This window comes from Schistocerca nitens, chromosome 3 (genome assembly GCF_023898315.1).
Source record: "Schistocerca nitens isolate TAMUIC-IGC-003100 chromosome 3, iqSchNite1.1, whole genome shotgun sequence".
NCBI classification, from domain to species: Eukaryota; Metazoa; Arthropoda; class Insecta; order Orthoptera; family Acrididae; genus Schistocerca; species Schistocerca nitens.
Window position 1 is genome coordinate 643,349,792 of NC_064616.1, and position 12,862 is coordinate 643,362,653.

Genomic DNA, 12,862 nt, shown 5'->3' on the forward strand with positions numbered 1-12,862 from the left:
AGCACTGAACTTGATGAAAAAATGACGCGTAGAGCGTTTGACATTTACACTCATAAATATAACTACGTCGGTTACACTTATCTGCTGCTGGGTGTGACTGTGCTCGGTAGATGTCTTCTTTTAACCCACATTATGCTCCGAGTAAGCTAAGAATGGTGTGAAACGATCTGTACGTGATCTGGACGAGCGAGTGTGTCCTTATCGGTTGCTAACTAGAGTCGGCTGTGGCGCCCGATAGCGCGAACAGTGGCGCTGCTAGCGAAGGCGCCGGCTGAGTGGCGCGTTATCTGCGAGGCGTGGGCCGAGGCGTCACAGCGTGCAGCCGTCATAGACGGCGAGGCATCCGCCGCTTTTCGCCAGCCGGCGAGTAAATGGGCCATGTGACCGAGGGTGGATTGTTGCGGCGGCGGTGGCGGCGGTGGCGGCTGCGCCGGCGGCGTGGAGGGGGCAGCCCGCGGCGGGGAGGCCGCAGGGGAGGGGGCGGGCGCCGCAGCCGGCGGCCGGCGGCCGGCGGCTGGCGTGTCAGTGCGCGCGCGACCGCCGTCGCATGCTGTAGTCGGTGGTGCGGCCGCCATGTGGTCCGGTGCGTGCGACCACACGTGAGCCATGGGCAGCGACTTCACCCGCTAAGCCGCCACCCAGTCATGGTTAGGGTGTTCCACCTGGGGCTGGTTGCTGCTGTTCTGAGTGCCCTGTCGTTGGCCAGACCCCTACAGCCGGATAGACTGGAGGCGCACGAGCTGATGGTGGCGCCCGAGCTGGCCGTGCGCAGTGAGCGCAGCGCCAACCTGTCGCACATCACGGGACCCGCGCGCAAGATTCAGATGTACATCAAGAACAGACACTTGCAGATCCTGCCTGACGGCACCGTCAACGGCACGAGTGACGATGTCAGCGACTACAGTGAGTAGGAACCGGTCCTAAGCCCTGACACTTCCGCCGGAAGTGTTCTGCGTCTTGTCTAGGCTAGTCTTCCAGAACGCTGTGTCTTGCTTTGTCCACTTGTCTCCCTGCCTCTGTGACGAAACGTGAAAGTAGATTCTCAGTATCCAGCAATTTCCTGGAAATATCGACGTGACCACCTCTACTGGTGACTCCTACAATTTCTAAAAAAAAGGAAAAATAAAAAAAAAAAATCGCAGACTTTACTTATATTTCCGAATTCGGGAGATGGACGAGGCTGATATTAAACTAGCTGAGTGAGAAAATTCGAGACGTGAAGAACGTGTTTTGACTCCGTTGTGAACACCTCAATATACAACAGAAAATGTTGCATCACTCCTGAAATGTTCATGTCTTGCTTAAAAACCGAAAAAATGTGTAAAAGTGCCTATTTCAAACTACTTCGTCTCGAAGTATCGTAGTCATCCTGTTACATCTTCCTTCGAGCTCGCCGGAAGCAGTTCCCCGCCGAAACTGCTAGTAAGTCCAAAATTTAGACAACAACAGAGGTCCTTCCGTTCCGCTGTCATCTTATGAGCAGTATCTTTGTTTTTAATTTTTTGTTAAATGCCCAGTGACGGGGGGAAGATACTTTCGTCGACCGTTCCATTTTTCGGGAGCGGCCGAGGTAATTTACTACGAGGCCGAGGCCCGGCCGCGTATTGTCAGCCGCTACTCTAGAACATGATTTACGGCCAAGTAAATCCTTCCTTTCGATTTAAGAGGCGGACGCATCTGTAGCGCAGCGGAGTCCCGCGGAAGCGGCCCTCGGGCCGTCTTCCGGGAGCGGACTGCAGGCTCCCACCACCGTTTGCCTTCGAATTAACGCGGATCTACTAACGGTAACGTGTTTGTGCAGCGGAACGTGTACGCTTCCAGTTGTCTCGTCCTTTCTTTCTTTGGCTCGAGTTTCCTCATTTGTCCACAGACTGCACGTAGTAACCGGTCGCTGTGAAATATTCCCTTCCTCAGAGGTCTTGCTTAAAACTGTCATTTTTCGCCTCAGCACACACACGTTTAGTGGTGATGCGCTTCCCCTGATGCAATTTAGCTGCAATGTAGTTGAGCAATCCGTGGTAACTGCTTTTATATTGCGCGTTTCTATTCGTATCGTTCTGTTACGTTTACTAAGACTAGAGAAACTTATTGTGTGATATCTCGTTTGCTTAGTCCTCTTCTCGAGCTCCACAGCTGTATTTCGCATTAACCTTGTACCCTGCAACAATTCCGATACATCCGTATGGTGTAATCGATTTGTAACTGTTTGATAATAGCTATCCATAGTGGAACCACCTATTACGTGCCTATCTCACTCACATTTAGCTTCTTTGATAATTAAACTTCCGACCCACTGCAGTGACCACAGATTTCATTTTAATAAAAATAAGAAACTGTTAAAGAACGCAGACATTACAATATACGATATACAGATCACACTTTCATGAATACAGTCAGTGAGACCACGGAAGAAAACTGAACACACGCTGGCTGCAGTCTTACTAACACGTTTTTGTGTCACCATATCGGGGTTCTTCAGTTTGTGCAAGCCGACGCGTAGTACGCAGCGACACCGTATTACGTATTTCATCGGTAATCTGGTGAAAACTAATGTTAGGGCAGTGTTTGAGTGCCGCTGCTCCGAGAGCGAGAGCCATTGGTCTCCAATTCCGGGTACTGGCGGCTTTTGGGTAGCCATCTGACAGCATCGTAGGAAGGCCCGAGGAACGTGCGGAAGGTGGAGGCGGCGTTGTTTGTGCGGGCAGTCGAGCCGAAAATTATAGGCGCAGGCGGGGGCGGGTCGGGGGTCGCGGCGCTCCACTTGTCGCGGGTATCGGCGTCGGCGTCTTCGTCGGCAGCGCGGGTACCCTTCCAAGGCCAGAGTGCTGCGCCAAAACCGGTTCGGTGCGCTGGCCGCGCCAAATCGCGATCCGCTTCCACCTGTGCCCGAGCCGGCACCACGAGCACCCACCTCCGCTGCTACTTACCCCGTCTAATCTCTCCTCTCGACACTTCCTTTTACTTCGCGCATTTCGGCTGAATAGGGCGGCCGGAGGCCGCATTAGTTCCTACAGAACACCACAGCAAACACTGAATCATATGAAGTCTAGTAGTATACTATTGATTGCTAGTAGAGCTCCCAATAACACGTAGCTGTAACTTACAAGTTCTACGTCTGTGTTCCGCAAGACACCGTGCAACCGATGGCACAGTCCGTCTGGACCTCCATCGTACTATCCCATCTTGAAGCTGACGCACTCAAGAATGTTAAAAGCAGGCGCACAGGTGACTCAGATCTGTCTTGTAGCGTATTGCACTGGAGATTACGTGCTATTTTGTGACGCCGCCAGTGTGTCAAAACAAAGTGCACATTTCCTCCTTGAATCTCCTCTGTTTAGATTATTTACTATTATGTGTCACAGTCGTCTAGAATCCTCTAAATGTTAATACTTTCACCATTTGACAGTTATTTTATTTCCTTCTGGATACACTATTACAACAATCTAAATAAATCTCTCATTTTTTACTGTAACATCCCATAATAAGTGGCTTTTACATTATGATACTACAGTAGTATGATCAAATAATTAATATTACCTTCTTGACATGTAGCACGACATGCAGTACAACTAATTTCGAAATGACAACAATGAATTACTTAAAATGACTGTAAAGCCGAAATTGCAATATCTGCTGCAGAAGTAAATAAACTAAGTCAAATGACGAAACCACTGTCATTTTAGATACTGCTCTCTTTCCTTCATTAACCAAAATCTCTAAGAAGGCCCATACTGACGGACATCACTTAAGATTCGATCGGATCTCTCTCGTACATGATATACATTTTCTTATCATTTTTCAAACGTTGTTGCTTCTACATTTATGTAATTCTTTCACCTCCAGACCGGTATTCCTAGATATTTTACTGCAGCATGAAACAATACTTGACTCGTTCCAGAGAGTAAATGGCGACGGGAAAAACAAGCGGTTTTCATTTGTTTCTACATTTTATTACAAAATTTTAATCTACTGTTTACTACCAAGTTCTCACTTTCCTTACCTTATATAGCTGGGAAGGCTTGCAGAATGTGCAGTAAAGTAATACTTGGCAACTATCCAAGTTGCCACCGGCCCTACACCAACAGCACATGTTGACCGTGGTCGAAACTACCACTGACTTCATCTCTATTGGAATGCCGTCTTCTCTTCAATATGTAAATCGTGTTCTCTGAACTTTCGTGTCAAATTATTGGCATAGCGAGAATCTGAGGCGCATATGAAGAAGCAACTTAACATTCTTCCTGCCGGTGTCTTGAAAATCACATGAAATTCCTGTGTGATAGTACAGCCCTGCTAATATTTATGTAGATTGCCGATTCTTCGTTTGTCTAGCCCATCAAGCTGCTGTTAACACCACCATTGTGCTTGATACTTAACACAAAAACCAAATAACTGTCGTTTAACGAAATCCCATTTTTCACATTTGCTATTAGTTCTGCTCATCTTAGTGTACATTGGAAGTGATCGAATTGTAGATAAGCTAATTAACGTTAACCACGCAAACTAGTTGGCTATCTCATACGATACCATTTGATTCGTGGAAAGTGAAAGACAACTGATAGTAATGAGATGATGTGTTCAATTATATCCTCGTCTTTCGCGTTTGAATTACATAACGTATAGAACTTATGTACAGTAATTAAAAGTAAATTTGAATGTTGCAAACTAAAGCGAGTTTGTCATATGGTAACGCTGTTTTCATATCGGCGGTAGATGGATAAATCGTTTTATTGGAAACCAATAATATTTATCCATTCTGTGGCAGAACTAGAGGTGCAATGGACGTACCTGCTGGCAGAAAGGAAGCCACACGGTGCCCGCCGGAAGTGCCTCAAGAAAACTTGTCACAGTTGCCCGAGGCTCGGCTCGCATCAGACAGTTTCTTTCCGGATGCAACCCGCAACTCAGGCGCCTTTGTGTAGGTCTCCGCTCAGTTCCTTTTCTTATTTTGCTGGAAGAGTAAACAGTATGTTATGGCTGGAATATCCGTGCGTGTACTCCAAGCTGTATGAAACTGGAAGAATAAAAGCTTTCTCCAACGCACATCCTCACTGTCAAAGTAAGATGTTCAGTAGTCGTGCAATGCAGATAGTAGAGAATTCAGCAACAATCACCCACCATCACTTGACATAGGTCAAACAGCGCATAACATACAGTTGGCGTACTTTCAGTTACAGTGTCATAGGAACATAGTACAAGAAAGAAACTGTTGAACGCTTTTAGACTCGTGCATCATGGATCTACTAAGACGTTGCTCCAATGTACCTCCGACACATGTAAAAAATATCGTTATTTTGAAAAGTAAAGGATGTTTCCGAGTGAGTTATCTAAAAAAATGTTAAACAAAAATGCTCACAGGTTTTCTGTTTGATCTCTCAGCGAAACTTGAAATTGGGAGAGGTTGTGGTAGGTCTCGAACCCACAACTCTCTTAAAACAGTCCATTCGTTTCGGAGAATACGAATAAGGGACACAACAGTGTTCAATAATATTACCAACAATGCAAAGAACGTTTTATCATAGGCACAGGTATGCACATTCATGGTGGTACTGCAATGCAGGCCAACATCTTTAAAATCTCACGACCGTTCACTACAGAATTTCTGGATTCACCCAGAATCGATGAAAAAAAATTATAGCGTATTTTTAATTTGGTGTCATTTAATTCTAGCTTATTTTGTTTCTAAAGAGAATGAAAAAATTCATTATCTCTAGCATACCGTATATATTTTTAAATTACTCCGCAAGAAGGTAAAGAGAGTGTAGATACAGTTGTGGGATCTACTGCCTTTACGGAGTAGACAGATCTGCGCTGGAGGTAAAAAGCATGTCAGTAGATTTCAATAGATGAAAATAAACCAAAAGTCCCTTAGTCCTACAGGTTAACGGTATTACTGAAATTTTTATTGTTTTTTCTGCACTGCAATATGTGAGAGGGGTTACAATATTCGGTTCGTAGGGACCGCAGAAATACCGATAAGGGAAAAATAGGCTGAATATGGTATATATCATCTACAAAATTCACTTTAACGGTTAAGTGCAGAATTTTTTTTTTTTCTGACTGTGGCGTTCATGATCCTTATCTTACCAAGGAGACGAGAAATGACTCAAGAGTGTTATTTTCTCTCGCATGAACTGAACACTGAAGTGGAAATGTATGTGTTAGGATGTTTGAGGGCCCTTCCTGTTGTGTATTTCGGCTACACACCGCTGTACCATGCTGAATTTGAGAGTTAACATGGATAACGAAAATGAAGGTTGAATTACGTGAACTGTCGGCGAAATCTTTAATGTCACTTGGTTCAAATGGTTCTGAGCACAATGGGACTTAACATCTATGGTTATTAGTCCCCTAGAACTTAGAACTACTTAAACCTAACTAACCTATGGACATCACACAACACCCAGTCATCACGAGGCAGAGAAAATCCCTGACCCCTCCGGGAATCGAACCCGGGAAGCCGGGCGCGGGAAGCGAGAACGCTACCGCACGACCACGAGCTGCGGACTTTTAATGTCACTATCAAATGCCGTAAGACAACTAATGTTCGTTAGCAAATTTACTACAGCCTGCACCTGTGTTCAGAACGAGGTGACGTAATGTTTCCTACTGTGGACTCGTATTCGGGAGTGACAGGTTTCAAATCCCTGTCCGAGATTCCTATTTTGATTTTACCGTGGTTTCCGCTACTTCGGCGTCAACGGGATCTAAAACTCTTTCTTCGCTTCTCAACAGCGACGCTTGTGGCTATATAGCAAGGTTTATTGTATATGTCGGCCACTTTTACAGTCTCATTCACGCCACAATGATGTGCTTCTGTGTTCACGCTCATATTCTATTGTGGCTCATCAGTGAAACGTTAATCTCTCTTCATAGGTATGCCGTTCTGATCCCGGAATGATATATTCCGTCTGTCAGTTTCCTGTTTCGCTAATCGCATGGGATGAATGCAAGATTTGTTTCTTGCTACTTGTCCAAGGCCTCAACCGGTTCCTTGCCCGGTGGCTATAAAATCGATGTCGTCTGTCAGCCACGACCTCGCTGTCGACGAGACGAGAAACCCCAGTCCCAGCCTCTTCCTATCTTCAGGAGCCAAAGTTCGTTGAAAAAGTTTAATGTGCAAGGAATTTTCATAATAGCGTACACTCTGCTGCAGAGTGAAAAATTCATTCTATTTAGCTGTTACCTAAATTAAGTGAATAAAAATACAATATGTACAGTCGAGTACTGTGAGTGATTGCAGATTGGTCCCAGGTATTATCACGGTGAGTTGTTGATTATCGTGTTCTTCATTTACGTACATTTTTGAGGTCGGTATAACGCAAAGTTTGTTCTTACACTTTCTATGTAATGCGGTTACAATTTGTTTAGTTATATGATCACATGTTCAGATGTTTATAGTAAGAGGAAAGGTAATAAGTTCAGAGGCGCACCAGCAGCCGTTCTAACCTCCCCCCCCCACCCGCCCCCCTAGGTGTTTGTGTTTGGTACCCTCCAGAACGCACCAGACAATGTGTCGTGTATTACAGACTCAGACTTGGATGTGCTTCGGGCTTGTGGCGACGAAGCTGCGCGCCAGGCTTCCCTTTCAGAATGCAACACCTTTCGACAAACAGAAATAGACGAGACAGAGGCCAGCTTGCCAAGAAAATGGACTAGCATGAGGTGTGTCATCTCCGGCCGTACGGCAAATATTGCTGCCAGCTGTGTGCAGCAGGCCTTTCACCCGCTCTTTGGACGCTCATTACGGTATAATGCGCGCCACCCGTGTGATCAACTTTTTTATTACTCGATTTTGTGGCCATTGCGAAAATGTGAAATTATTCATTAATTATGTATTTTCTTAGCGAACAAATAGATGTGCGACATTTGTAATGTCATTTCGTCGCGTTCACGTGCTTTTCAGTTGATCCTTAACTCGATATCAAGCTAGGTGGCGTAATGTTTGAGATATTGGATTCGTTCCCTAAAGGTGTTGTAATAAATTCCAGCGTGCCAGTTTATTTGGGCGCCAAACACATTACCGAAACAACTGCAAGCCGTGTTAATTTAATTAGCTACTCTATTGCCAGCACTGATCAATCGAAGTTAAACCTGAAAATCTTTGTTTCACAAGAGAAATCTGTATATTTATGCGTTTGGTATTTCTGAGACATCGGATGGGGTACTATTTAGTCAACACAGTCATGGTTCACATCCCGCTGCCACCCTACTGCGTCAAGTTTCTCGCAGTTTCTCTAAATCGCGAATTTCTTCTTAAGGCTTGGCTAAGGATAAGAGTACTTTCTTCCCTATATTATGTCCGACGAAACGTTTCGTTCTGCCTTCACAATCGAAACTGCCAGTTGTATTTCATTTGTTACATTATATTATACAGTGTGTCGAGGTGGCGAGGTTTGAAAAGTGTGCGGACTTGATTCTGCTGTGTCTTTAGTGATGAAACAAAAGACATAATGGCCGGAAAATGATCTGCAACCAGTTCCTCGGTAGCACGCGCTCAGTAATTTCGTCATTGTCTTACATTCCTCAATGCTTTCAAGTGAATCGCTGGTTTGTTTCTTACGCATGTGTGTCTTCTGTAGACCTTGTGAATTGTAACGTATCATTTCCTTCAGTGATATCGCTCGCAGTATGAAATTTAATTCGAAAAGAAAAAGTGATGGAAACACCTTCGAAACGTATTTACCTTGCTAAGTGGAACATCACAACGCATTTCGTCAACAGCAGATCAGTTGTGTTCTTTGTTTTCCCCTTTCCACAGCAATGAAACCAATGCATGGCCAGAAATGAAAAAATACTTTTTGTATCCAGTACTTCATATTCTTTTTGTGTGTGTATCCTATTAGTCAACTATGTGAGTGTCAGACTTTGCTCGGTTTATTTTGTGCTTTCTCGTGTTTTACTGTAGAAACTTAGAACGAACAAGCGACTGAGTAAACAGGTTCGCAAAACAGCTAAAAATCTCATTCAAATTTGTTGGCGAATTAGATACTTTGAAAAAAATATTTCCTCCTCGAAAAGAGAAATATAAGTCATTCTTCCTTTCTAGAATATGTCAAGCCATTTTTGCTGTCAATTTACAAGATTTTCATCTAGATTGTAATTGGAAGCTCGTAGTAGATATATATTGTAACGTTTGTTTCCAGGAGATAGGTTAATTGTACGATTGCATATCACAAATGTTGCTGAGTGAGATAGCGAAACGGTTAAGGTCACGGATTCGCGTTTTACGGAAGAGGCATTCAGATTCCTTTGTATCACCTTTGACTAATACACGCATGGTTCCTTTCTAACAGACCGGACGATTTTCTTCACCACTCTGAGCCTCTTCCATGTCTGTAACGACCTTATCGTCGAAGGGCCCTTACACACTTCGTTTTTCGTAAATATTATGGCGTTTAGTTGTTTTTACGGACTGATTTTTACGGAAACATTCCGAGACAGAACGTGTTTGTTCGGAAACCGCCGAGGGAGACTGCTGTGTGACAGTACGGTGCGGCGCCGTTGCTTGTAATTAACGCACTGCGCGCCAGCGCGGCCCAGCGCACTATCGTAACCGCCGGCTATCCGCCTATCGTGCATTGGCTCGACCTGCTGGGAAACGCTTATCGCTGGCGCCTTCGATAAAAGCGATGCTGTTTGTACAATGCCGAATATTGTTGTTGTGCAACTGCGTGTCTGGAATCTATTTCGTCCGCTTGGTTTCTCCGCCTACCGGCGCCTACCTATCCGCGTACCTCCGGCTGGTACACTGTTACCGCTATGTACGTGGTACTATAAATCCTAATCTGTCGTCTTCGTTGTTAAAACAATGATCTAAGTGAATTCCTTTCTTACAAATATTTTTTCCCGTTTCCTTCTCTCGCGTTCATTAAATCAAAAATGCAATTGTGCTGGAGGTAGGTTCAAATGGTTCAAATGGCTCTGAGCACTATGGGACTTAACATCTGTGGTCATTAGTCCCCTAGAACTTAGAACTACTTAAACCTAACTGATCTAAGGACATCACACACATCCATGCCCGAGGCAGGATTCGAACCTGCGACCGTAGCGGTCACGCGGTTCCAGACTGAAGCGCCTAGAACCGCACGGCCACACCGGCCGGCGTGCTGGAGGTAGCATGAAGATTTAGTGGTACTGAAGAAATATTGATCGCAGTAACTTTTTGATCTCCTTTAATAGAAAATAATGTCGTTTATCAAAGCTTGTACTGGACATTATTTAATATCTGACTTCCGTTAGAAGACTGGCATGGCACTTCGTTTACGAATATCACGGCTAGCCTTTCATTTCGCAATACCTGCCAACGTAGTTTTCTGACTGGCAAGCGAATGTCGTTTCTAGTGAACGATGTATTTTGGAGTTATGCTTAATTTTCCCAAAATTCTGTGCATTAATTTTGATGTACGATAAAACTGTAAACGGTGTGCGCCTTTGTTGGTTTGGAGTCAGCTGTTTGATTCGGGACAGCTTCCTTACTAGCACCCATAAGGCAGCCTTCCATTTCGAAGTATGCTGTATCTTGAAAAAATTTACTGCGTGTAATTCATTGTGACGAATGTTTGTCGAGTGAATGGTCACGTTTCTGCTGATGATGACGACGAGAAGTGACAATGAAGAGAGTGAGAGTGAAATCTCTACGCTTCCCAACCTTCGCCTAGGGACCGCCAACCGATGAATCGTCATCAGTAGCAGCATATACCAGAATGCCACGAGAAAGTACGGAGAGATTTCAGATTTGTTCTGGAACAAAGGCACATAGTGTAATGTTTTGCAACTTTGGCAAACACTTCCTCCCTCTCCCCCTAATAGCCAAATACTGGCGATGATAATTTCTTCCACCACTACGACATTAGGATCCTAGCTAACCGGATTTGGAACACGTGTCACAACAGAATTCATGGTGAGTGATCTCGAATATGAACACGTGATACGACCTGACCTAACCTAAGACAGCTATTTTTGACTGAAGAAAAGATGGTTTCGTCATTTATTTTTCATGGCTCTTAGTTCTTCCACGTATCAGTAGCTTCGTTAAATGTAAAGACGAGAAATCTTTCATAATTAGGGGTAAAACCATATAACTGTGCATCTTTTATAGTAAGTTGTTTAACTTCTTAGTCCTCGTTTAGTTTACATAACTACTGTCGGGCCGAAACTGACTATGGTCAAAACTGATAACTCTAGAGGTAAAATGAAATCAAATACTCTTGCACAAAAACATTATAATATTCCTCTTCCGATTGTTTATTTTAATTCCTTTTCGACATGGATGAAGTTAAATAACTTCGGTTTTAGTTAGTATTCGTAGGCTTCTACGTCCGTAGTTATATTCCGTGAATACATCATCACCCTAATGGAATCCACGTGCAGCAGGAGAACATTGCAACATAGCAATGTCAAACATACACAGCATTTTATAGAAGAAAGATTTCTTTCTGATTTAAAACTTGTCTTAGGTAAAACTTTCCAGTGTTTTTTGAATGTTTGTATTGTTTCAGTCTTCATTAGGTGACTTTGAATAGAAAACTGTGGCTTGCTCGAGCTCATCTTAGTTCATTGACTAATCGGAAATCGATGAATTTCAAATAGGTGACTCCGTGTATCGTAAATCCAAAACAAGACACGACTAGAGTACTGCCAGCTTAGATGACTCTTTCCTGGTAGAGATTTTCACTTAGAGTTAATTATTTACGAAGATCCTTCTATTACAGCCCTTCAGTTTTAAAGGCAATATCCGACGGTAAATTTCAAATAAAAACCAAGTGATTACATGATTTTATTCTTATTTATAATAGACGTTGTATTGTTTACACAATAATTTAATTCTGTCTAGTGAATCATTGGAGAAAAAATACATTTTACAGTAGAATAAAACCACTTATATAGTCTTAAGTCTAGTATATGCAGCATTTTGTAAGATTTAAAGGTAATAACGTTTTTATTTTAGTTCTAGATGTTTGGGCTATTATAGGGAATTTCGACGGCATGCTGTTAGTTATAATGTCAATACACGAAGGTTACCAGAGGATAGGAAAAAGATCTCTAAAACTTAAAACGAATTTTCCAGCAAAAAGGCTAAGATATTTTACGTTCTGAACATTCCGCGCACCTCGAAACTTTGCACTAAACGTTACATATCTCCTCTTTGTCCCAGAATGGATATCGAATTGTAGTGGGTTTGGTTTTTCACAGTAACCGTATCTGTTACAGGCCATTTTTATTCATTTCCGATCTACATGTTCGTTTTCCGAGAAAACTGCGGGCTTACAAGATATTGCTGCCAGATACCGACGGCTGGTTCTCGTTTAATGCAAAACGCCGAATTTAACGTGGCGTTTGCCGATAGCGCCCTCGGATTTTCGATAACTCGAAGGCAATTCGTGACCCAGTTACAGGAGGCGTGACCGCCGCGAAAGGTTTTCGTGAGCTTCGTTGCATTCCGCGTCATTCCCCGCCAAATGCGAGACAGGAAAAAGTGCCGACCGCTCTGCGCAACCGGGCTTAGACGGCACTCACCGCTGATCGCACTATGCAGTTGCCGTACCCGTTTGACGCTAGCAAAACCGAAGACGCTGCTTCAATTAAAATGTACCAATTGCAAGAACTAACTGGCTGGGGTGACAGCTTCAGAAAGCCGATCCGATTACCTCAGATACGCGAGTTCAATTAAGTAGGGAGCGCAGCGCGCGGAGAGCGTTGAATGTGGAGCGCAACATCCGGTGGCATCCATTCATAATGCAGCGAGAGCGAGTGTAGTATCGCGCTGCAGTCGCAGCCGGTTCTGTCGCTGCAGCGCTACGGCCGTGTGCATCACGTGTGTGCGCGAGCCGACCCGCGCAGAAAAACCATCCGACGGGGT

At 44.0% G+C, this 12,862-nt stretch overlaps 1 protein-coding gene across 1 annotated transcript in view; it reads left to right on the forward strand.

The window, feature by feature from the left end:
- Window positions 1-541: 541 nt before the first annotated feature.
- LOC126249378 (uncharacterized) overlaps window positions 542-12,862 on the forward strand; it is a gene marked incomplete at its 3' end in the record, with an annotated part of 812,647 nt that continues 800,326 nt past the window's right edge. Inside the window, exon 1 of the mRNA XM_049951032.1 lies at window positions 542-903. Coding sequence (XP_049806989.1) covers window positions 889-903 — 15 coding nt within the window. The remainder of the gene's footprint in view (window positions 904-12,862) is intronic.